Source organism: Schistocerca serialis, chromosome 8 (assembly GCF_023864345.2).
Source record: "Schistocerca serialis cubense isolate TAMUIC-IGC-003099 chromosome 8, iqSchSeri2.2, whole genome shotgun sequence".
Taxonomy (NCBI): Eukaryota; Metazoa; Arthropoda; class Insecta; order Orthoptera; family Acrididae; genus Schistocerca; species Schistocerca serialis.
Window position 1 is genome coordinate 485,785,756 of NC_064645.1, and position 26,546 is coordinate 485,812,301.

The following is a 26,546-nucleotide window of genomic DNA, read 5'->3' on the forward strand; positions in this document are numbered from 1 at the left end:
ATAGTGTTTCTCGAAAAGAAAGTTTGAGGAAGAAATTTCTGAGAACGTATGTTAGGAGCACAGCACTGTATGGAAGTGAAACATGGACTGTAGAAAAACCGGAACAGAAGAGAATCGAAGCATTTGAGATACGAGACTACAGAAAAACAGGTGGACTAATTAGGTAAGGAATGAAGATGTTCTCCACAGACTCGGCGAGAAAAGTAGTATGTGGAAAACACTGATAAGAAGAACGGACAGGATGACAGAACCATCTCTATGACACTGCGGAATAACTTCCGTGGCACTAGAGGTATCTGTAAAGGGTAAGAACTGTAGAGAAAGACAGAGATTGGGATACGTCCAGCAAGAAATAATTGAGGACGTAAGTTGTAATTGTTACTCTGAGATGATAACTAAAACAAAACTATAGTTTACTGAAGCAAAGGTCTCAAATAAACAAAAAGAATGAACCCGATTTCATCAGGGACGTAAAACAACAGTGGATTTAGTGCCCTGTTTCCCACACTGAAACTAAGTTAATTATGCGGTATCTCTCCCTGCCATTCTAGTAACGCCAGCCAGTAACCTTGAATAAGAGTAATATTTCCTTTGCTACGCCATTTTTAGACACAGTCCCTTCAGGCTTTAGTGATTCAATAATTTTATGTCTTTTGGTCTTCATTATTTTGCAGTGGAACATTAGATGTGGTGCTGTTTCATCCTCTTCACCACATTGACTACACTTCGGTGCTTCTTTGTCTATTCCCATCGCGTATAAAGGTTTCTTGAAGTTCCTCTGGCAAGCTAAAAGCTTTATAGTAATAAGTAAGCACCGTCGATGTGGGCACAGACGGCCCAACTGGGACCGACCGACCGCCGTGTTATCTTCTGACACTGGCGTCATTGCGATGCGGTACAAAGTACTGGGTGTCAGCCCATCGCTCTCATGGCCGTTGCAACCTTAGTAGACCTGGGGCTGCTACCACTCGGTCACGTATCTCCTCAATAGGCATCACTAGCTGAGCGTACCCTGTTTCAGTCCTCCCACCAACGAAGAATTCCTTGCCATTACCCGGAAGCGAACCCGGACCGCTGTATGGCAGTCAGCCACGCTGGTCATCCAGCCTCCCGCTCAGGCCTGGACTGCGGAAATCCTTAAATATGGTTTCCGCATCATTAGTTTACTATCGTCTGACAACTAGTTTCAAGGCCGCATGGCAGGTGGCGTGGACCCTGCGTGAGTTGGTAAGACCCTCTGGCGGCGTAGGCAACGAGTAAAGTGCGCGCCCGTTCCTAGGTCACTTGTGATGCATCACAAGCCTCCCAGTTCCCGACATTACTTTCCACATACTGTGACACGCTTGTTCGAGGCTATTTCTCCCGGTTTTCTATTCAGGTTTTGTTTGCACTTTGTTGGCGATTCTTGGCTTTATGTCTGAATTTCTGTCTGTCCCTGAAAGCACCTAGTGGCTCATCCCCGCCTGGGTAGTACGTTACAAAAATTAGCTCGCCATGTTTCTGTTTTTCGGTCTTAGTCCAAAGTCTTATGTGCTACCTTTTGATACAGCCAGGTAAGGTTCCGGTTCAAAAATTGCAGTAGTTGTCCCTGTCCTGGCCAGCCTTCCAGCTTGTTCGTTACCTGTATTACCCACGTGACTAGGGACCCACAGCACAGCCTGTTGCTTTCCCCTAGATTCTCAATGGATTCCTGGGATTCTGCGACGATGTTTTGATCTCGTAGAAGCGGTTGATAACATTTCAGAGGTGCTTGGCAATCTGAATAAACGTGGAGGCCACGATCCTTGTAGCACGTGCGTAGATTCACCTCTGCGCACACCGTGATAGCAGTACTTCTGCCTGGAATACCGTGGCCAGCTTCCCTAGAGAGACTGCGCTCTGTAGTGTAGACTGCATCGTGTATACCACGGCCACAGTGCCAGACTACGTCACCTGAACGGTATCCTGGTTTATTCTTCCATTGATCACTATTTCCAGTTGTTACAATGGAAGGTTTGTTGAAGCAGGTGAGAGTTACTGTGTATTCTGCTGGTATTTCCCCGACAGTCCCTATATTTACCACATTCATTAGGATACTGAGAAAACCACACAAAAATAATGATTTCCAGCTTTTTCTAGCTTTTAACCTCAATTCTCCTCTCGCTGCCTCCGTTGTAACCCACAGATGTAAAGGGGGCATGTCCAGCATGGTCTCCACCTAAACATTGGGTGTATTGCTAACATTGCCCATTATGGCAGGCCGATCTCTGCACCTTGTCGAGCTCCTTAGCAGTCACCTTGTATTCTGCTTCATTCCACCATACTGTAGCCCCGTAAGTTGTTAGATTGATGTATATCCAGTACATATTCTTTATATGAGGGATCCATGATTGTTTCACATCCAGGGTTATCCCTAGATACTTCACTATAAGCCACGCCTACCCCCCCCCCCCCCCACCCCGACTTGTTCATCCTTGGGTGGATAAATGTCCATGGTTGGATCTGTGTTCCGAGTCTGACGGTTCGACCAGCAGACCTCTGCCTGCTACCATCGACCACTACCTGCCATCCCACAGTGCAGCCAGGTAGAGTACACCAAACTGTCGCTGTTGCCCACACACAGACGAGTCAGCAAGGAGATTGGCGGACCCGTCGCGCTTTGAATGTGCGCCTTTATTCACCTTCCTGTGGGTAGTCAATTCTACCTATGCACTCACGAACTGCGTTTCATTTGCTGTTGTTGGCAAGAATGTTCAGACTGTAAAATCTTCATATATGAAGACGGTATCTGTTCTTTCGGACATGCCCGAAAGAACAGATAACATCGGTGACCGTGCAGCTCGTTAGAATGAAATTACAATGAAATGAATACCCTTAGTTGCATATAAGCGTTGATATAAGTCAACGGGGACAGTTGGAAATGTGTGCCCTGACCGGGACTCGAACCTGGGATCTCCTGCTTATATGGCAGACACTCTATCCGTCAGAGCCATCGAGGAAACAGAGGATAGGACATTTTCAACTGTCCCCATTGACTTATATCAACGCCTGTATGCAGCTAAGGGTATTTATTTCATTGTAATTTCATGTAAAATGTTCATCTTCACCTAGCTAGAGTGTTGCAGGCTGGGTCGTGAGCCCATCCACATGGGCAGCCCACCACACAAGAAACTGAAAAGTATTTTTTGTTAATTGCAGCTTGCAGTTTGTAGAATTTCTTATCATTTTCGAGTCTTCTGATTTTGATGCTGCTTTTTTCTTCGAAAGTTAGCTCTGAATTTTGTGAACTGATATATAGAAAAATATAAAGGCTTCTACTTAAATGGTTTATGGCGGAGAGTAGGGGAAGAGTGAGGGTCATGACTGAAGTAAGTCATCGTTGATGTAGAGACGTGATACGAGGGTCGTTCAATAAGTAATGCCCCACATTTTATCTCAGAACATATTTATTGTTAAGCGTCAGAATTTGATGATAGTATACACGTATTGTCCATGTCCTATTTTTCTACGTAGTCTTCATCACGTTCTATCGCCTTACGCCAATGTTGCGGAAGAGCATGTATTTCCTACTGTTAAAAGCTCTTCTCCTGCAGGCGTAGCCATGTTTTCACTGTGTGACTGACACTCTCGTCATCTCCAAAGTGTGTTCTCCATAGAGAATCTTTAAGCGGCCCGAAGAGATAGAAGTCCGAGGGTGCCAGGTCGGGACTGTAGGGTGGATGAGGCAATGATGTCCAGCGCAGTTTGGCGATGTGTTCCACGGTTTTCAGACTTGTTTGTGGGCGTGCATTATCGTGTTGGAGCTGGAATCTTGTCCGATCGAACACGTCGGAGAAAAGTCTTCACATATCCCTCTGAATTGATGCTTGACCCTCTTGGCATTACATCCGCGAGAATGACACCATCACAATCCCAGAAGACTATCACCATGACTTTTCTGGCAGAGGCAGTTGTCTTGGATTTCTTCTTTTGTGGTGAATGACGATGATGCCACTCCATGGACTGCCTTTTTGTTTCTGGCGCAAAGTGGTGCACCCACCTTTCATCCCCCATAAAGATCCGTGACAGGAAGGCCTCTCCATTGGTCTCAAAAAGCTCCAACAATTCGGATGAAATGGCCTTTCTTTGAAACTTGTGGTGCGCTGTGAGCATTCGTGGAACCCATCGTGAGCATCTCTTTGAATATCCGAGAGCCTCGATCATTGCAGACGCACTTCCATTGCTGACCGATAGCTGTAGAGTCAATTGTTGAGTTGCGATACGCCGGTCGGCACGAGTAATGGCATCCGCACGATTCAGCATGTCTGTAACAGTAGCGGTGACAGGATCTCCTGAGCGTGGCTACTCATGGAGCTCTGTTTCTGCATTTCCTGGGACTGTAACTTTCCTTACCCATTGTCCAACTCTATTCCCATCAACTGCAGCATCGCCATACACTGCACACAAATGTTTATGGATGTTCACCACCGTTTCTTTTCCTCCGCACAAGAATTCAATAACAGCACGATGCTTGTAACGTGAGTCGTATGTACATCTACATCTACATCTACATGGTTACTCTGCAATTCACACTTAAGTGCCTGGCAGAGGCACCATTTTCGTACTTCTTGTCTACCATAACACTCTCGAATGGCGCGTAGGAAAAAGGGACACCTAAATCTTTCCGTTCGAGCTCTGACTTCTCTTATTTTATTATGATGATCATTTCTCCCTACGTAGGTGCGCGATAACACGAAACGAGCAGCCCTTCTTTGCACTTTTTCGGTGTCCTCCGTCAATCCTACCTGGTAAGGATCCCACACAGCTCAGCAATATTCCAGCAGAGGACGGACAAGTGTAATGTAGGCTGTCTCTTTAGTGGGTTTGCCGCATCGACAGCTAACAAAGCGCGGTCTTTGTTTCGCCTCGCCCACAATATCATCTATGTGGTTTTTCCAATTTAAGTTGCTCCTAATTGTAATTCCTAGGTATTTAGTCGAATTGACAGCCCTTATATTTGTGCGATTTATCGTATACTCAAAATTTATCGGATTTCTTTTAGCACCCATGTGGATGACATCTCACTTTTCTTTGATTAGGGCCAATTGCCACATTTTGCACCATACAGAAATTCTCTCGAGATCGTTTTGTAAATGGAATTGATGATTTTACTAGACGGTAAATTACAGCGTCATCTGCAAAGAATCTAAGGGGGCTGCTCAGATTATCGCCTAGATCATTTGTGTAAATCAGGAACAGCAGAGGACCTATGACACTACCTTGTGGAATATCACTTCCGTTCTACTCGATGATTTACCGTCTATCACTGCGAACTGTGACCTCTCTGAGAGGAAATCACGAATCGAGTCACACAACTGAGACGATACTCCATATGCACGCAATTTGATTAACAGTCGCTTGTGAGGAATGGTATCAAAAGCCTTCTGGAACTGCGTTTTTGACGGTGTACTACGGCTCTGCCACAAGCCACAACGGCTCGAAACTTCACCGGCGCACAGAACAAACACCAAATGTGAAGCACCGACAAGGACGTTTGTCTATGTATATTAATGGCTTTTTTTTAAAAAAAAAATGTGAGACATTACTCGTTGAACGGCCTTTGTATCTCTGATAAACCTTATTTGTGACGTAGCAGGAAAGTAGTTGTAGCGGCAGAGTTCAGGTGTGTGGGGTGTGCGGCAGGCGTGGGCTTCTGCGCGGTGCTGGTGGCGTTCTACGTGTCGTTCTACTACAACGTCATCATCGGCTGGGCGCTGTACTTCCTGGTGGCGAGCGCGGCGCCCGAGCTGCCCTGGCTGCACTGTAACAACTCGTGGAACACCGAGTGGTGCTGGGACTCCAGCGCGGGGTCGCGCGCCCAGGTGGCCGCCTCCGCCGCCGCCGCCGCCGCGGCCGCCGCCGCCAACTCGTCCGCCCCCGCCGCCGCCGTTGCCGCCGCCGCCAACGCCTCCACCGCCGCCTCCGCAGCCGCCGCGGCCGCCGTCGCCAGGCTGCCGCACTCGCCAGCCTCCGAATACTTCCAGTGAGTACTCTCCTAGCCTACCGTACACTAGTCTTGATGACAGTTTCGGATTTTTTTAATGTCCTCCATTTCCAACTTAAGATAGCAGGGTGGGTTGTTGTAGAATTTCGTTTTCTTTTCAGCCAAATATCCTAGCAGGCTGCGAGGGACAGAGGGAAGCCCAAATGTAAATATGTACAGGTTGGCGCACGAAATGTGTTATCATTTTGTTTTTGAATATAAACTTTATTGTCAATACAATCTGAAAGGAACATATACTACAATGAAGAGCCGTCCATGGAGATTTGTTCTAACTCAGCACATGCTCAATATGTCCACCATTTCGTTGCCTAACTTCCTTCAAACGAACAATGAAGTTAGTGATTACCCTACGGCACATGTCTTCCGTAATTTCACTGCAAGTTTGAAGAATAAGTCTTCTGAGCTCCATTAAATCACGTGGACGTTTCGGGAATTTTTTCCTTTAGGTACCCCCAAAGAAAAAAGTCACATGGAATGAGGTCTGGACTATTGGGGTGCCAATTTTGTCCGTCACTGAAGCGACCTGGAAACCATGTCGAAATGCTCGTGTAAAAACTCAGTGTTTGCAGTATGTGGCTTCGCTCCATCTCGCATGAACCACTGCATGTTGAAGGGCCAGGCAGTAGCAAGAATCTGTGGAATGAAGCTATTGCGGAGCTTGCTCAAACAACGCTCGCTGTTCACAGTTTCTTCAAAGAAAAAGGGTCCAATAAGTCCGTGACTGGAAATTGCTGCCCACGCTGTAATCCTCGGAGCATAATGTTGTCGTTCACGAAGCACTTGTGGGTTTTCAGTTGCCCAAAAGCGTGCATTTTGTTTGTTAACAACACCGTCTAAATGAAAATGCGCCTCGTCTGAAAACCAAAGATCGTTGAGAGTTTCTTCCCTATCCTGCGCCCACTGAGCAAACAGTAGTCTCTGCTGCTTGTGTTCTTCAGTGAGCTTCTGTGCACAGGTCATCTTGTATGGGTACATATGGAGGTCATTTTTAAGAATGCGTTGAACGGAGCGTCTGGATATTCCCAGTTGCACTGGCTGCCTTTCTACACGATTTCCCGAGACTTTTCTGTACAGCAAGTCGTACCGCTTCAATATTCTCCGGCGAACAAACAGGCTTAGGCCGAGGTCGCTTCGCTTCCAATATTGTTCCTTCCTGTACAATTTTATCGTACAACCTGTGGATGGTCTTCTTGCAAGGGATCCATCGTGTGTTAAACTGTTGTCGAAAACGCCTCTGAGTCACAACAAGGCTTTTCGTTTCATGAAAAGTAGCACAATTGCCGATCGTTGCTGTGTCGTCACTCTTCCATTGTCAGCCATTGCTGCTTACTAGTCTCCTAGTGGCAGTATCGTGAATTACACGTCATTTCGTAACTCATTTGTTTTTCCAAGCTCTGCTGGTACTGTTGTAGAGATCCCAGCGGGATATCCAACGTGCGTTGTAAATTGTGAAAGAAACAATTGGTAACACATTTCGTGCGCCACCCTGTATATCGAAAGGGAGTGCCTAATATGAAATTCCAACATCGATAAGGTATCCAAAACAAAGAATTTTACAATCTCTCGACATACCAGTGGATCTCCTTGATGAGAATGCAAGCAACGTAACTTCTTTAAAAATAAGTATAAATTAAACTGCTTCAGAAATCAAGCTTGTACACAATTTGTGTAAAAATATAACACAAATAAAATTCCACTGACATCCAGTCTACTACCCAGAGCAATTTACAATGAGGTGATAAAAGTCATGGGATAACTCCTAACATCGTGTCGGACCTCAGTATAGTGCAGCATCTCGATGTGGCAGGGACTCAGCAATTCACTGCAAATCCCCTATAGAACTACTCAGCCATATTGCGTAAAAATGGTTCCAATGGCTCTGAGTACAATGGGACTTAACATCTGAGGTCATCAGTCCCCTAGACTTAGAACTGCTTAAACCTAACTAACCTAAGGACATCACACAGGTCCATGCCCCAGGCAGGATTCGAACCTGCGACCGTAGCAGCAGCGCGGTTCCGGACGGAAGCGCCTAGAACATCTCGGCCACAACGGCCGGCTCAGCCATGCTTCCTCTACATTCATTCATAATTTCAAAAGTGTTGTCGATGCAGGATTTTGTACACAAACTGACCTCTAGATTACGTCTGATAAATGTTTAATGGGATTCATGTAGCGGCCAGATCATTCGACTGAGATGTCCACAATGTTCTTCAAACTACCCGTGTACAGTTGTGCCCCTGGTGACATGTGCATTGTCATCCGTGAAAATTCTATCGATTTTTGGCAACTTGAAGTCCACGAATATCTGCAAATAGTCTCCAAGTAGCAGAACATAATCATTCCCAGTCAATGATCCGTTCAGTTGGACAAGAGGATCCAGTCCATTCGATGTAAAAACAGGCCACACCATTATGGAACCAGCACCAGTTCGCACAGTTCCTGGTTGATAACTTGGGTCTATGGCTTCGTGGGGTCTGCGCCACACTCAGTCCGTACCATCAGCTCTTATCAACTGATATCGGGGCGTATCTGACCAGGCTACAGTTTTACAGTCATTTAGGGTCCAACTTTTATGGTCATGAGATCAGTACAGGTGCTGTAGGCAATGTCACGCTGTTAGCAGAGGCACTCCACATCTAACGTCTGCCCCCATAGCCCATTAACGTCATAGTTCGCCATACTGTCCTAATGGATACATTCGTCGTACGTCGGACATTGATTTCTGCATTTATTTCACACAGTGTTGCTAGTCGGTTAGCACTGACGACTCTATCCAAACACAGCTGTTCTCGATATTTAAGTGAAGGCCGTCGATCACTGTATTGTCTGTGATGAGAGATAATGTCTGGAATTTGCCGTTCTCGCCGCACTCTTGACACTGTCGATCTCGTATTATTGAATTCCCTAACGGTTTCCGAAATCGAATCACCTATGCGTCTGGCTCCAACTACGATTCCTTGTTCAAAATATGTTAATTCCAGTCGTGTGCCCGTAATCACGTCAGAAACCTTTTCACACGAATCACTTGAGCACAAATTACAACTCTGTCATGTCACCATTTGTGTGTGTGCATATCGCTATTCCATGACTTTCGTCACCTCAATGTATGTTTCACTTCGTTTTAAGGAAACTACTGAAAAATAACATTGCTCAGTATTTAAAGTTAGAGTAAATTTAGAATAAGTTGGTTATTAATAAATTTTGGCTAAATAGAAATAACGATTAAAAAACGTGCAGACATACTAGTAGGAATGCAACAGTGCCGTTGCACACAATTTGATCTTGGAATGTCTGATTGCCTACACGTAGGGCGGAACAGGACAAATGCACGTCATTATGCCCTTTCCCTCTCCTACGCCGCCCTTTCGTAAGCCACTGGCTGCCGTCATCTCCCCCTCCCCACTCCCTTGCCCCCTCACATCCGCCTGCCCTCAGCCTACCTTCTCCTCTCTCCCTCCCTCCCCCCTTCCTGAGCCCCACTCTTTTCTTGGAAATAGTCCAATTAGAAGGCTTCCGAGCCAATTACACGACATTTATTTAGCTCTCCCAATCACAATCAACTCTTTCATTGTCATCAACTGTACAATGACATTTGTCAACCCCTGTTTAAATCACGCCCCTTCCCCCTCTTCTGTATTAATATTTGAAAATAGGCCAGTCCAGGTGCTTTCCATGGGATGAGTCATGACATCATTCCGACCCAGTGATGATAGTAACTGCATAATCTCTGCATTGAGGCAGATCTATTTGCGCCATCTCACATGTGTTCTGCAATGCTGGTGGCTAAAACAGTGGAGCATTCTAATATGATCATTTTCGATAGGATGTTATTAGCTTACTTTGTGAGATTTGTGTTTGTGATGTAACTACTGCATGCAGAATGTGCCTTAACAAATATTTGTTGTTCTTGTAGGTGTCACCAATAAATGGTACCTTAATGCTCTGGTTGGTTGTATTTCGTATTTTAACATTTTGCGAGAAAAAAATTGAAGTTACAGGAATTTCTAGATTTACATCAATAATCTGAGTCTTGCTTGTTAATAGTGATGATAAATTATAAAAGGAGTCTTAGATACTTGTGGGCAAAATGTAAAATAGTTTGTTTATTTACTATTACCTACAGTATTGCACAATTAAGTCACCATATTTCAAGTAAAACGAGCTTAATTTTAAAACTTTGAGCTTAATTTTGTTGACAGTGCTACCTGTGAGATGAGGCAGCATTTGTTATTGCAAATAATGTCAAAGTAACAGCAGGTCCGAAAATCTAACTTTAATCACCTAGCGTTTTTTAGAAGCTTTTCGGTGGTAGTTCACTAGGCCAATCACCGCTTCAGGGAAGGAGACGACAGTGCATCGTGTTCCACACTGGAAAACAGTATAGCTGGTTTTACTGTCTGGCTAATGTAGCTACGCATTAGTTTCAGTTTTAGGCCTGGTTTCAGTGGTGGTACGAACATCGAACTTCAGTGACTTGAAGTTTTCTAGAAGTTTTTCAGTAATGGCTCACTACAACAACCATGCCGCCCGGCCTAGCGCGCTGCTACCCAATCGGGAATGCGTGCCGGTCCCTGGCACGAATTCGCCTGGCGGATTTATGTCGAGGTCCGGTGTGCTGGCCAGCCTGTGGATGGTTTTTAAGGCGTTTTCCTTCTGCCTCCGCGGATGCGGGCTAGTTCCCCTCATTCCGTCTCAGTTACGTCGGCGATTGCTGCGCGATCACTGTCTCCACTTGCGTGTACACCATAATTACTCTACAACTCAAACATTTGAGGTTACACTCGTCTGGTATGAGAAGTTCCCGGGGTGGGTGGGTGGGGGGGGGGGGGCGGGGGCACTGGGGGCCGAACCGCACAATAACCCTGGGTTCGGTGTGGGGCGGCGAGGGTTGGGTGGACTGCTGTGGCCTGTTTTGTGGGGTTGTGAACCACTGAGTGCTACGGCGGGACGAAGCCTCTCCGTCGTTTCTAGGTCCCCAGTTTAATACATACATACACACATACACACACACACACACACACACACACACACACACACACACACACACACACCATCATTTTAGGGGAGAAGATACTAATACATCTCGGTATACAACAGAAAAACTGTTGTTTCCTGGAAAATACGGGTTGTTATTTCCCTTTAATATACTCGATTTAGAGGGGTCTAAATGATGAAACACAATACTGTGAGCAGTTTGAGAGGATATTATTGGCTTATTTTGCTCGATTTTTCTGTTTTAAGTTTAAATATTGCACGCAGTTTTCGGTTAAACGTATGTGCATCGACCTTGCGGGGATAGCAAACCGATGCTGGCATAATGCTCTAGGTCGCTTCTTTCGTATTTTAATGATTTGTGAGAAATAAATACAAAACTACAGTAGAGGACTGAGATCCAACTGTTGAGTTACCAGAGTAATACAAACACAAAAATCAGACAACATTTTACAGTGTTTCAACACAACCAACCCTCTGTTACACATAGGAAGATGGACCATTCGAAATCACAATAATTTCCAAGGAAGGCTGGTGGGTATGATATTTTAAACCACAAACGCGATGATACCATAGCCAAAGAGATTAATAGGACACATATGGTAGATTAATTCTAAGAATAGAGACGGAATTGACTTCAGGCTTTTAGAAGAAAAGTTATGGTTCAGACAGCCACAACAAATTCTAAACACGTACCCAGAGAAATGAGATCAGTGGATCGCCCGTATAGAACACAGCATATTGGAAACTTATAATTTCGTAAATACATGAGGGCTAAACGCAACAGTTGATTTTTATCGATACAGCATTGAAAATTAACACATTCTGGAGCTGTCAAACACTTTTAACCAACCTTGGTCGACCATTCAAGAACATTTACTGAGTGTCAAAAAATTTCAAAATATGGATATGTCAAAAATACCATCTCTATTTTTAACGATCGGCCATTGAACATTTGCACACTAGATGGCAAAAGTTTGTGGCTAACAAAGGTGATTACCGTATTGGTTAAAAATAAAATGTCGTTAACAGTTTATCTGGCTCAATTTGCTGTTAGAAAGTGCATTATTTGCCGGTCCCCTTAATATAGCTAGGTTTGTTCATTCAGCGACAGAAAGAATTATCCCACCGGTTCCAAATCGCGTCAAAGCAGTAAGATGGATGAATCATAAACAAGGCAGAACTTGCTTGGCACCGAGATTGTCTAATCTCATTCCTATTTAACACATCTCGAATTTAGTCGACAGGCACATGAACGCATTAACTCCTGCTCTTATCATTCTTCATGAGTTACCCACAGGTCTAATGTGGTCACAGGTCAACAAAGGTTAGTATAATTTTATAAACCTTGTGGACTCTCTGGCATGTTCTAATCAGAACTCTGGGTTTTGTTACATGTAAGCAGAATGTGCCTCTAACTCAGGTGTTCGTAAAAGACCAAACGAATATCACCTGTATGCACTGATGAAATAGTATCACGTTGCAGCGCTACAGCTTCTGGAGCCTGGTAACTGCTGATGTCGTGAAGCTGTGGTGATCTTACTAGAATACAGATCAAATTTGGATTGCTCTTACATTGATCAAAAGTATCTTTACACTTATTAGTGCATATTACTGTGGGTTATGTCCAAGCTTCGGCTTTATGATGGCTTGAACTCTGTCGGGGACACTTTCAATGAGGTGCCTGAGTGCCTACGGAGGAATGGCAGCCCTTCAGTTGTGTGGATCATGAAACTCGCTCAGAAAAACTTAAGTTTTGTGGAATTGGTGAGTTGACACGCACCTGGTTTGAATCATACTTGTCAAAAAGAATGCAAAAGGCTGTGCTGAAAAACTCAGACAATGTCAGAAAGGCAGAAAATTTTAGTGACCAAGGTAAAAATCGCAGAGGGAGTCCCACAGGGTTCGATTTTGGATCCACTGCTATTCCTTATAAATGTGAATGATGACTCAAATGGTTCAAATGGCTCTGAGCACTACGGGACTTAACATCTCAGGTCATCAGTCCCCTATAACATAGAACTACTTAAACCTAACTAACCTAAGGACATCACACACATCCATGCCCGAGGCAGGATTCGAACCTGCGACCGTAGCGGTCGCGCGGTTCCAGACTGAAGCGCCTAGAACCGCTCGGCCACCAGCGGCCGGCAAATGTGAATGATATTCTACACAACATTCGACAGGCAAATTATGTACTTTTTATAGACGACACTAGTGTTATAATAAAGCCCATCAGAGAGAAAGGAACAGGATAGTTGGTAAATGATATTTCGTGAAGAATTATCAAGTGGTTCTCTGGAAATGGGCTCTTCCTAAATTTTGAAAGAACACACTACTTTCAATTTTTTACAACAAATAGAGTCATACCATCAACTGATGTAGCACATCAGCACGACTCAGCAAGTAGGGTAGAATGCATACAATTTTTGGGTGTGCATTTTCATGAAAACTTGAAATGGTAGAAGCGTACTACTGACCTTCTCAAATAATTAAGTTCAGCTACGTTTGCCCTTCGTATAATTGCTAATCTTGGAAACAAACGTATCAACCTCCTAGATATATACTACATATTTCCATTCAATAATGACGTGCAGAATAATTTCCGGGGCAAGTCATCACTTAGAAAGAAAATGTTGATTGCGCAAAAACGAGCAGTAAGAATAATACGTCGTGTTCACCCACGGACTTCATGTGAGTGCCTCTTCTTGGAGCTAGGCATTTTGACTGCGCCACCACAATACATATTCGCGCTGATGAAAATCGTCGTAAATAATCCATCACAATTTGAGAAGAACAGTGATGTACATACCTACAACACTGGAGGGAATATGACCCTTATTACCCATTGTTAAAGCTGTCAGTGGCTCGGAGAGGATACAATACGCAGCAGCAAAAATTTTTGATATTTTGCCCAATAACATACAATGTCCGACAGGAATCGAAGCAAGGGTTAAATCTAATTTAAAGTCGTTTCTCCTGGATAACTTCTTTTATTTGATTGACGAATTTCTATATGCACTATGTGATCAAAAGTATCCGGACACCTGGCTGAAAATGACTTAGAAGTTCGCGGCGCCCTTCATCGGTAATGCTGGAATTCAATATCGTGTTGGCCGACCCTTAGCCTTGATGACAGGTTCCACTCGCGCAGGCATACGTTCAGTCAGGGGCTGGAGGATTTCTTGAGGAATGGCAGCCCATTCTTCACGGAGTGCTGCACCGAGGAGAGGTATCGATATCGGTCGGTGAGGTCTCGCACGAAGTCTGCGTTCCAAAACATCCCAAAAGGTGTTCTATAGAATTCAGGTCAGGAATCTGTCCAGGCCAGTCCATTACAGGGATGTTATTGTCGTGTAACCACTCCGCGACGGGCCGTGCATTATGAACAGGTGCTCGATGGTGTTGGAAGATGGAGTCCCCATCCCCAAATTGCTCTTCAACTGTGGGAAGCAAGAAGGTGCTTAAAACATAAATGTACGTCTGTGCTGTTATAGTGACACGCAAAACAACAAGGGGTACAAGCCCCTTCCATGAAAAACACGACCACATCGTAACACCACCGCCTCCGAATTTTACTGTTGGCACTACACACGCTGGCAGATGACGTTCACCAGGCATTCGCCACACCCGCACCCTGCTATCGGGTCGCTACATTGTGTACCGTGATTCCTCACTCCACACAACCTTTTTCCATTGTTCAGTCGTCCGGTGTTCACATTCCTTACACCAAGCGAGGCGTCGTTTGGCATTTACCAGCGTGATGTGTGGTTTATGAGCACCCGCTCGACCATGAAATTCAAGTTTTCTCACTTCCCACCTAACTGTCATAGTACTTGCAGTGGATATTGATGCAGTTTGGGATTCCTGTGTGATGGTCTGGATAGATGTTTGCCTTTTACACGTTACGGTTACGACCCTCTTCAACTGTCGGCGGTCTCTGTCAGTCAACAGACGAGATCGGCCTGTACGCTTTTGTGCCGAACATGTCCATTCACGTTTCCACTTCAATATCACACTGGAAACAGTGGACCTAGGGATGTTTAGGAGTGTGGAAATCTCACCTAAAGACGTATGACGTTCGAAGTCCGTGAGTTCCGCGGAGCGCCCCATTCTGCTCTCTCACGAGGTCCAATGACTACTGAGGTCCCTGATGGTTGGGGATGTTTAAGGGGGACTAAACAGAGGTCGCTGATATGGAGTACCTGGCAATAGGTGGCAGCTCAAAGCACCTAATATGAAAAACGTTTGTTTTTGGGGGTGTCCGGATACTTTTAATCACATAGTGTATCCTGTAAACTGACTCGTGCCACATCTGTTCGACAAAAGAATCGTTCACATGACATATGGAACGTATAATTGACTAACGAACAGTAGCTGAACAGCTGAAAACTGAGAAGGTAGTGATGTTGGACGCTGGAGCCTGAAGCGAAGTTGACGTTCTGAATTATTGGAAATGTACTCCTAGGTTCAGGTCGGGACTCTGAGCAGGAATATTACTGAACACAAACCATTGCCTCACAGTTACTTCTTTATGACAGGGTTCATCGTTTTTGAACTGTCATAGTGATGGTACTGATCCCCCATGGTACACAATACGGGTCAGACCGTTGTCGCAGAAGCAACGAAAAAAGCATGCCAAATTTAAAAGAACGCAAAATCCCCAAGATTGGAAAAGTTTTGCAGAAGTTCTAAATATGGCGCGTATTTCAATGCGAGATGCTTTTAATAATTTCCACAAAGAAATTCTGTCTCGAAATCTGGCAGAAAGCCCAAAGATATTCTGGTCATACATAAAGCACACCAGTGGCAAGACGCAATCAGTACCTTCACTGCGCGATAACAACGGTGAAGTCACTGATGACAGTGTCACTAAGGCAGAGTTATTAAACAAGAAGTAAATATTCCTGAATTCCAATCAAGAACAACTGCCAAGATGAGAAACATAGAAGTAGATATCCTCGGTGTAACAAAGCAGCTTAAATCACTTAATAAAGGCAAGGCCTCCGGTCCAGATCGTATACCAGTCAGATTCCTCTCAAAGTATGCTGATAAAATAGCTCCACATCTAACAGTTATATACAACCGCTCGCTCACAGAAAGATACGTACCTAAAGACTGGAAAATTGCTCAAGTCTCACCAATACCCAAAAATGGAAGTAGGAGTTTTCCGCTGAATTACAGGCCTATATCACTAACGTCGATTTGCAGTAGGGTTTTAGAACATATACTGTATTCGAACATTATGAAGCACCTCGAAGAAACGATTTATTGACATATAGTCAGCACGGATTCAGAAAATATCGTTCTTGTGAAACACAACTAGCTCTTTATACTCATGAAGTAATAAGTGCTATCGACAGGGGATGTCAAATTGATTCCATATTTTTAGATTTTCAGAAGGCTTTCGACACCGTTCCTCACAAGCGTCTTCTAATCAAACTGCGTGCCTACATAGTATCGCCTCAGTTGTCCGACTGGATTTGGAATTTCCTGTCAGAGAGGTCACAGTTCGTAGTAATAGACGGAAAGTCATCGAATAAAACAGAAGCAATATCCGGCGTTCCCCAAGGAAGTGTTATAGGCCTTCTATTGTTCCTAATCTATATTAACGACATAGGAGACAATCTGAGGAGCCGTCTTAGATTGTTTGCATATGATGCTGTCATTAACCGTCTTGTAAAGTCATCAGATGGTCAAAATTACTTGCAAAATGATTTAGATATCTGTATGGTGTGAAAAGTGACAATTGACCCTGAATAAAGAAAAGTGCGAAGTTATTCACATGAGTACTAAAAGAAATCAGCTAAATTTCGATTACGCGATAAGTCACACAAATCTGAAGGCAGTTAATTCAACTAAATACTTAGGGATTACAATTACAAATAACCTAAATTGGGACGATCACATAGCCGCGCGGGATTAGCCGAGCGGTCTCGGGTGCTGCAGTCATGGACTGTGCGGCTGGTCCCGGCGGAGGTTCGAGTCCTCCCTCGGGCATGGGTGTGTGTGTTTGTCCTTAGGATAATTTAGGTGAAGTAATGTGTAAACTTAGGGACTGATGACCTTAGCAGTTAAGTCCCATAAGATTTCACATAGATTTGAACATTATTTTTTTTGTTTTTTTTTTGTTTTGTTTTTGAATGATCACATAGATAATAATATTGTGGGTAGAGCAAACCAAAGACTGCGATTCACTGGCAGAACACTTAGAAGGTGCAACAGATCTACCAAAGAGACTGCTTACACCACCCTTGTCCGCCATATTCTGGTGTACTGCTCTGCAGTGTGGGATCCGCATAAGGTGGGACTGACGGATGTCATCGAAAAAGTACAAAGAAGGGCAGCTCGTTTTGTATTATCGCAAAATAGGGGAGACAGTGTCACAGACATGATACGTGAATTGGAGTGGCAATCATTAAAACAAAGGCGTTTTTCGTTGCGACGAGGTCTTCTCATGAAATTTCAATCACCAGTTTTCTCCTTTGATTGCGAAAACATTCTGTTGGCACCCACCTACATAGGGAGAAATGATCATCACGATAAAATAAGAGAAATCAGGGCTCGCACGGAAAAATTTAAGTGCTCGTTTTTCCCGCGTTCCGTTCGAGATTGGAGAAGTAGAGAGACAGCATGAAGGTGGTTCATTGAAGCCTCTGCCAGGCAATTACGTAGATGTAGATGTACGTAGATGTAGATGTAATGACATCTAGTGGTCTATTCCGAATTACGTAGACGTATCCGCTCACTTTTGATCAGATAATGTACCAAAGTTTTACCTAACATGACATGTCTTTGCGTGGAGATCACAGTCCGTTGCCAGGAGTTAAGCAGGTGTCCCTGTGCCTGTTGTCTGCCCCCAGCCGCGCGGTGCTGGAGATGCAGTGGAGTGACGGGCTGCACGCCATGGGCTACCCCAAGTGGCAGCTGGTGCTGTGCCTGCTGCTCGTCTACACCATGCTCTACCTCTCGCTCTTCAAGGGCGTCAAGTCCTCAGGTAAGCTCCTTGTCTCACAGTGTATCTGTTTGATAGCTTTTTCCTTGGTAGAGAGTCACTCCGTTTAAGTAACGGCAGGGGAATGTCCTCGCCTTGTGCAGTACCCACGGGAGAATTAAGTATGGTTTCCAGTCTCACTACTGGCTGTGTAAGGCAATCGGATTCGTTCCTATTTATACAGTGATATTCAATAAGTAATGCAGCACATTTTTTTCTGAAAGCAGGTTGGTTTTATTCAGGATTCCAATACACCATATTATTTCCCACTCTTTTGGCTACCAAACCTTATTTTCCAGCAGAATCTCCGCTCAGTGCAATTGAAGTACCCCACCTTACTGCGAGGGCCTGTATGGCTGCATGGTGCTACACTACTGGTTGATGTCGGAGCCAACGTCTTGTTGCATCAACAGCCTCCCCATCATCCGCATACTACGTCCTGCAGAGTGCATCTTTCATTGGGTCAAACGGATTCCCCTTATGGTCTTCTGTTGGCAGCAAGGAACACACCACGCAGACACCATTGAGAACACCAACTGGTGAACGAGTGTGTCAGCACTACCAATAGAGATGTCCAGTTCAGCAGCGAGGTGTTTGATTGTGATCCGTCGATCAATTTGAATGAGTCTCCGCACGTTCCAACGCTGCAGGAGCCACACCTGTGTGCGGCCTTGTTGCGATGGTGACAAATGCATCGCCCATCGATTCACCACGTTTTTGTTCACTGCCAGATCTCTGTGTACATTCGGCAAGCGCTATTAGTATCTCCGATGCTCTGGTTTTCCGCGAAAAAAAAAACGCAGTGACAGCTCTCTCCTTGGAACGCACATCCTTAACAGAAGCCACTTCGAAGCCTATTTATAGTGCTGCCGACTATCGGAAGTTCATGAAACTATAGGGGCTGAAGCGGGATTATTAAGTAATGTCCCACAACAAATGTTGCATTTTTCAGTCTAAACTGTCCGAGAAAAACAAGTGTTGCATTACTTACTGAACGCCCCTCGTACGAGATTCGAAACTAGTCAATCAAAAAACTGTCAAAATGAACGTGGCCTACAACACACAAACAAAAATGTTACCATTATAATAATCAGAAATTAAACCCAAGAACTTTCAAGAAGATCATTATGAAAAGATCCAATTGTATATGATTTAATAAATGAGAGGGGCTTGAGGTACGTATGTGGAGATTGGAATGTCAGAGTGGGTAATACAGCTATTAAAGACGTGACGGGAAGATAAGGAGCAAATACTGTAAATGCAAATGATACTCCTTATCAGATGAGAAGTTCCTGTATTTACTGTAACCTCAAAGGAACTAATACGTTATTCTGAAATAAAGATATTCATAAGTACACATGGGCTAACGTAGGAGCTATATCAATCAGAGATTGTGTTGTAGCGAATAAAAAGTGTGCTTCCTCACAGGAAGATATTAATGTTTTCCAAGGATACATTATTTCGAGCGACCATTTTTGGTTATGGCCAAAACAGCGCTACTGACCACTAAAGAGGTACAAGGTCTCATCGGCTGTAGACAACAAAAAAAAAACAGTTTTAAAGTTAAACTATTAAAAGATCCTGCAGCGTCAGATCTCTAGTAATAAAGATTGAAACATTATTGAATAAACGCACCCACACAAATAATATGAATTTCGAATGGTAAAACATCAAATATTATGTAAATAAAGCAGCAGGTGAAGCCATGAGAAATCAGTCTAAATGACAAAGGAAAAAGGGGCTCAGAATTTGGAATGAAGGAACAGAAGAAACAATTTTAAAAAAAGAGCCTAGCAGTGTTTTTGCGACCTCTCGATGACCAAACAAGCGAAAACTACGGACAGATAACAAAGAAAACCACTAATAAGAAACGAGGTAGTTGAAATGAATTTACAGCAGAGATAGATATGGTGTATAAGGCAGACAAGCCTTCGCTTTCCAAATATTAGGACACTTAAATATGTCGGGGAAAGATGTACCATAAATAAATTAATACGTCAGGAAAAATAGATGGAATGTTACAAGAATCTGCGGCACAACCCAAAGGCAAAAAGTAATTACGAAAAAATAACTGATTACATTAAACTTATAAGAAAAGGCAGATGCAATGAAAAAATAAAAATGTAAGAAATGCACAGGGTCTGATGGGATTAATATAGAGTTGATTAAACATGGTGGATTATTTAAGATAATTTTCATTTATTGTTCCGTTTCAGTTGCAGATTTTTAATTATATTACATGTTTCGACCCCTCTCTCACTGCTCTGATATCTGCTTCTGAGTAGACAAGACGGGTTGCTGACGCAACTATTTGGATCTGAAGTCAATCCAGAGGGATCAAAATAACTAATCTAATTAAAAATGTTCATCTGAGACGGAACAACAAATGAGAATCACCTTAAATATCAGTACATTTACTGAATCTCTCAAAACGATTATGTCGGCTGTAGGATTAATGGATTATTGCTTGAGTTTTTCGATTTCACGTATTGGCAATACCTGTAGGCTAGACACTACTAAAACTTTTAGTTTTCACTGTATAAAGGAGGAGATTGCAGCAATATTTTAAATTATAAAGATAACAGTACGTTAGACACATCCTACAAAATATATTTATAGGTAGGTCACATAGCAATAATATATTTTCTGTGCAACAAACAATATAAAAATGAAAAGAATTCAGTTTTTTAATCTATCTTGCTTTCATAGATTTTGAAGAAGTGTTTGGCAAGGTAGATAGAGAGAACCTGTTTGAAAATGTGGCAGAACGTGGATATCCAAATCACTTAATAAACTGCATCAAGAGTCTGTGTAATGGAATTTATATTTTATTTGACGTCCCCAATTTCACAGCGGAAAAGATTTTGATTAAAGAATGTGTGAGACAAGGGTATTCTCTATTGTCTACTATTTTTATTATTTATGTAGACGATGGCATCCGAAGATGAAAGAAAGAGAGCCAGAATTGATCCATATAAACAAGAATAAATATTTTAATGTACTATAATACGCAGACAACCTTGTACTGTCACCAAATTCTGAAGACGACCTACAAAAGTCAGTCTACCTTTTAAACTTAATTGGAGAGTATTATAATTTTAAGATAACAGTAAATAAAACTAAGATAGTCCACTAGAAATACCCCATACGAAGAAAAATGTAACTAAAGATCAGATTCCGGAACAAGTTCAGCACTTTAGTTGCCCATGGAGCTTTATTACTTTTAACAAAAGATGCAGATATCAATTTGAAGAGATATCGGAGCGTAAGCAGAAAATTAAAAAATGCGCAAAGAGACACAAAAATGAAATCCTGCAAGCTGATAACGATTATCTGATGTACTGCATGGCAATGAAACATGGGTTATGAAAAGAAAAGATTCTAGACATGTTCAGGCGGCTGAAATGAAATTTTTTCCAGCAGTCGAAGGTCGCCCTAAGTTGAACGTGATTCCTAATGAAAACAAAAGACAAGAACTAAATATTCTTACAGTAAATCACAAAATAGAAGAATATAAACAAATCTGGAAGAAAGATATGGAACGAATGGAAAAAAACAAGGAATCCAAAGAAGGCCTTCATTTACAAACCCAAAGGAATGGGGAGCATAGGACGGGCAGTTATAAGATGGAACTGAGGCCAGACCACGTCGATAGACCTAATTTGTGAAAGGAAGAAGAAGAAGAAGAAGAAGAAGAAGAAGTAGAAGAACTTACACATTGACAACCTTCTCATACATATAGTTGTAGCCAAGTATTCACTTCAGACAGTTATAAGCCAAACAATGACACTTTAAGGGAACAGGTGTTGTAAGTCAATTCCTAGACAGAGGTTATGAAGTGGTGATGAAAGTGCAGATATTCTAGAAAATTTAACCTCCATACTGCAAATAGTTTCGGGTTAAAGCTTTCATGATAAGCCAGAGAGATAGAGAGATCATTGCATTCATGAGAGTCCGGTCGATGCACGATGCGACAAGGAGGGGTTCAGGGGATTTGTGATGTCTTCCTACAGCATGACGCAGTTGGCTCGGAGCATCAAAAAATGGTTCAGATAGCTCTAAGCTCTATGGGACTTAACATTTGAGGTCATCAGTCCCCTAGACTTAGAACTACACTGCTGGCCACCGTAAATGCAACACCAAGAAAGACAAGAGGTAGCACAACAAAATTTTTTTTGTAGATAACATGTTGACCAAGTATCAACTGATTACGTTTACAGACCTCTGTGACATGTGGTTCCTGCCAGAATCAGTAGTCAGAGTAGCCGCCATTGTTGGAGATCACCGCTGCCACACGTCTCGTCATTGAGTCAAAGAGACGTTGGATGTGTTCCTGGGGTACAGCAGCCCAAGCAGCTTCCACACGTTGCCAAAGACCATCTGGTGTGGCAGCTGGGGATGTAATCTGGGTCACTCGTTGAGCAACCATGGACCACATGTTTTCTACCGGCGAAAGATCCGGAGAGCGAGCCGGCCAGGGAAGCAATTCAATCTGGTTATTGACGAAGAACCTTTGGACAATGCGTGCCACGAGTGGTCGCGCATTATCCTGTTGAAATATGGCTGTGGTCGAGCCCTGAAGATAAGGAAGGACAACTGGCTCCAGCACCTCGGATATGTAGCGCCGGCTATTTAAAGTACCGGCAATGCGTACTAGAGGCGTGCGAGAGTAATATCCAATACCGCCCCATACCATAATACCCGGTGCAAGAACAGTGTGGCGGTGCATAATGCAGCTGTCCAGCATCCTCTCTCCACGGTGTCTCCACACTCCAATCCGACTATCGTGGTGCTGCAGACAGAAGCGTGCCTCGTCAGTAAAGACAACGTCATTACATTCTGCCGTCCACATCCGTCTGTCATCACACCATTGGCGACGGAGACGTCTGTGGATCTGCGTCAATGGTAGACGAAGCAATGGACGTCTTGCGGACAGACCACTCTGCTGTAAACGTCGTCGAATGGTACGCGCAGACACTGGATGACGCGTTACAGACGCAATGTGCTGTGCTATGGTTCGGGATGTCACTGAGCGATCCGTCACTGCCATGCGCACAATTTGCCTATTAGCACGTGCAGTGGTGCACCGAGTTGAATGCGATCGACCACGTCGGTCCGTCGTACCCTCCTGCATCCAACGGTCACATCCCCGCATTACAGTTGTTTGGTTTCGTCCAACACGACTAGCGATTTCTCTGTATGATAATCCACAATCTCGGTAAGCCACTAACCTTCCTCTGTCGAACTCGGATACTTGATCAAACGATGTTCGCTGTTGTCTACGAGGCATAACTGATCGTCTTGTGAAACAACCACAAGGTAAACACACGTGCCGAACGTACACTCGTCGAAATCGCCAAGCCTTAATTGGCGCTATGAGGTGGCACAACAGGCGCGCGTGATGTGCGTCTGCGCTGAAATTCTAATCAGTTGCATATCTCATCGCTGCAAACCCATGGTGTAAATTTCACTTGATTCGGATGCTTCCTTCAGGGTGTTGCATTTACGGTGGCCAGCAGTATACTTAAACCTAACTAACCTAAGGACATCACATACATCCATGCCCGAGGCAGGATTCGAACCTGCGACCGTAGCAGCAGCGCGGTTCCGGACTGAAGCGCCTAGAACCGTTCGGACACAGCGGCCACCTCTTGGAGCATCCAACAGGTTGCTACAGTAGTCCTGCCAGAATCAGTTTCTCCCGCCACTTTAAAACGGTGTCCGTTTATTATGAGCTGTATTACGCCTCTGTCTTCGAAGGTAATAAAGAGCAAAACTGCAACGAGACTGGCAGCGCGGAATGACCGCGCAGTCTCAGGCGCCATGTCACGGATTGCGCGGCCCCTACCGCTGGAGGTTCGAATCGTCCATCGAGCAAGGATGTGTGTGTTGTTCATAGCATAAGTTAATTTAAGTAGTGTGTAAGTCTAGGGGGCATTAACCTCAGCAGTTTGGTCCCTTAGGAATTCACACACATTTGAACATTTTTTTGCAACGAGACTTAGTCGACAAGTGCCTGGAGCCGAATTCTGTAACCGTTGGTGTCTTCCGAGGGCACTAATGCACTAATATTCAGAGAGGAGAAAGGGGCATCCTGGCCACGTCGCGGACTTTGTATGATCTTTGAATGACTGGTTTCAGTAACAGCCTGACGTCACTTACTGTCAATTACTGAGAAAGGCAGAGGGAAAGTTATACCTCTTGATACGCAGATAACGGCTTCGTTCCTCGGAAGCTTCCCATCCTGCGTAGGCGCCACCGACGCAAAGGAGGACATTTCCTACATAAAAACGCTTCTTTGAAGAAGGGGCCCCTCAAATTTTCAGCGAATGCTAATGGTTGTCTTAGACGTGCAAATATAATGCAGCAAAATCTTGAGATACAGGTCTGCTTCCATGGCCTGTCCAATTTTTCTGTAGTGCAAGGGAAAAGATTCCAGCAATTCACAGTTCTGGGCATCGATTTAGCAACAAGATGCGGCAGATGCATCAAAATCAGAGTCTGGACCAATCGGAAGGCGAGATAGGGCGTCTGCATTCCCATGCATTGCCATAGGTCTGTAAAAAAATTTGTACTTATACTGCGAAAGCATCGTTGCAATTTTTGAACCGTTCTTTGCATGCGTGTGTTCGAATACCATCCTCGTCACCAGTTTTGTGTGTCGTTTCGTTTCTTACTGTCGGCTTGTACCGTGGGAAGCAAGGAGAGGATGTTGTTTGGTGACTGGTATACTCTTCCTATAACAGAACTGCACACATATATTAACAGGGTTCTTTGTTAATCATAAGAACAGAAAGTTACTTAACTGAAGATAGTCCAGGTGTTGTAGTACAAGCTCTCTGTAATAGTGCACGTTAGCCTCAGTGCTGGTGAATTACAAGTCCCGCTATGTACACTACTCGGCTCGTTAGGTACTGACTGACTCTGAGCTAGAGGCTGAGCTAACTGCGACTGCGACTCTCACTGTGCTGCGACTGATGATCGACTCGTTGACTCACTGGATGACTGACTGGCCCTCCAGTCCGAGGCGGCGATCTAAATAGTGGCGGTCGAGAGGGCGTTGGCGGCCAGTTGCCTGCGAGTCTGTTCTTGGCCTCTTTCCCGATAGGTACTTTGTTTGCGTTTACTATCGATCTTCTCGCAACCTCTTTGCCGCCTGGTGTACTGGCAGCAGCTTATAACAGCACACCAACGATATAAAAATCACACAGTGAAAGATCCAAGCTATACGGAAGATGTTGCAGTGTTCCCCAACACATTGCTGAAGTGTTGCCTACATCCGATTTGCAGTGTGGAGGTGCACGTTATCGTGCAACAGGATGAATCTGTCTGACAGCTTTCCTGGGCGGTTTGACTGTATGGCACATCACAGCTTCAGCAAAGTGGCTTCATAGCTCTGCGCATTGGATGTGGTTCCATGCTCGACGAACACGACCAGCAGAAGGCCACTGCAGTCGAAGTTGCACGATAACGCCTCCCCCCCCCCCCCCCCCCCCCCACACTGCCAGCCGAACGAATAATATGCTTTAGTGATTTGGTTGGGAAACACTGAAACATCCTCCATACAGCCCACATCGTTCACCGTCCTATTTTTCACATTGTTGGCGGCGTGAAGAAAGACGTGTTGGCGTCGATGTGCGAGACTGGGTGTGGTTGTGGATCAGTCGGCAGCCAGCCACGTTCCACGAAAAAGGAACTAATCATCTCGTCTCACAATGGAATAAATGTCTTAACGTGTGTGGTGACTACGTTTGAATGGATCCATTCCATGGTATTGTTGTGACGCACTTTCTGTTTTCATTTGACTGCCCCTTGTAGATCAGATGCTGAGATACTCTTCTGCAGTATACAACGATTTTGGCTATTATTGTCTCTTAATTCTCCGATTTTTCTTTGTGTGGCAAATCTGCTGTAAAGCTACGCAGACACGGAAATAAAATATAATATTAAAAAAATGAAGTACCCCAGAGTGTTACTTCGAACAAAGGGAATCAATATTCCACATGAAAGTAAATTAGATTTTAATTAATTAAGGCCTCTTTCTTTGTCATTTGGCTTCAAAAGATTGCTTACGTGAGCGTCTTGGTAAGTGTCACAGTGGGCACTGCTCTGGAGTTTCCTGGCATATTAAAGCTTTGTACTGGATCGGGGACTGAACCCTGCACCCCGCCTTTCACGACTGACCTATCCAGGTGTGAATCACGACCCGTCCTCATAGCTTCACTTTCATTAGCATCTCCTTCCGTAACTCTTCAGCATACTTTGTGGGACTAGTGCTCCTAGATATTCCGGAGAAATTGTCTACCCACAGCTAGGAGGTAATTGACATAAACTGTTTATATGTTTGTGGACGTCGGTGCTATTTATGTTTCTGATACATATAGGATTTTGTGTTGCAGGGGTCCCTGTTGGTGATGAAACCGTTCTGCCTAAGCAAACTGTTTAAGTTTCTTAAATGACTTCTCCAGACACCATTATTGCCCGAGCACACCACGCTGCATAGCTGATGACGGTACAGTAAGCTAATTTCCACGT

General features: G+C 44.1%; 1 protein-coding gene across 1 annotated transcript in view; it reads left to right on the plus strand.

Moving 5' to 3' along the window:
• LOC126416626 (sodium-dependent noradrenaline transporter-like) overlaps positions 1 to 26,546 on the plus strand; it is a 387,224-nt gene that overhangs the window by 194,482 nt on the left and 166,196 nt on the right. Inside the window, exons 3-4 of the mRNA XM_050084387.1 lie at positions 5,662 to 6,001; positions 17,881 to 18,014. Of these exons, the coding sequence (XP_049940344.1) occupies positions 5,662 to 6,001; positions 17,881 to 18,014 (474 nt within the window). The remainder of the gene's footprint in view (positions 1 to 5,661; positions 6,002 to 17,880; positions 18,015 to 26,546) is intronic.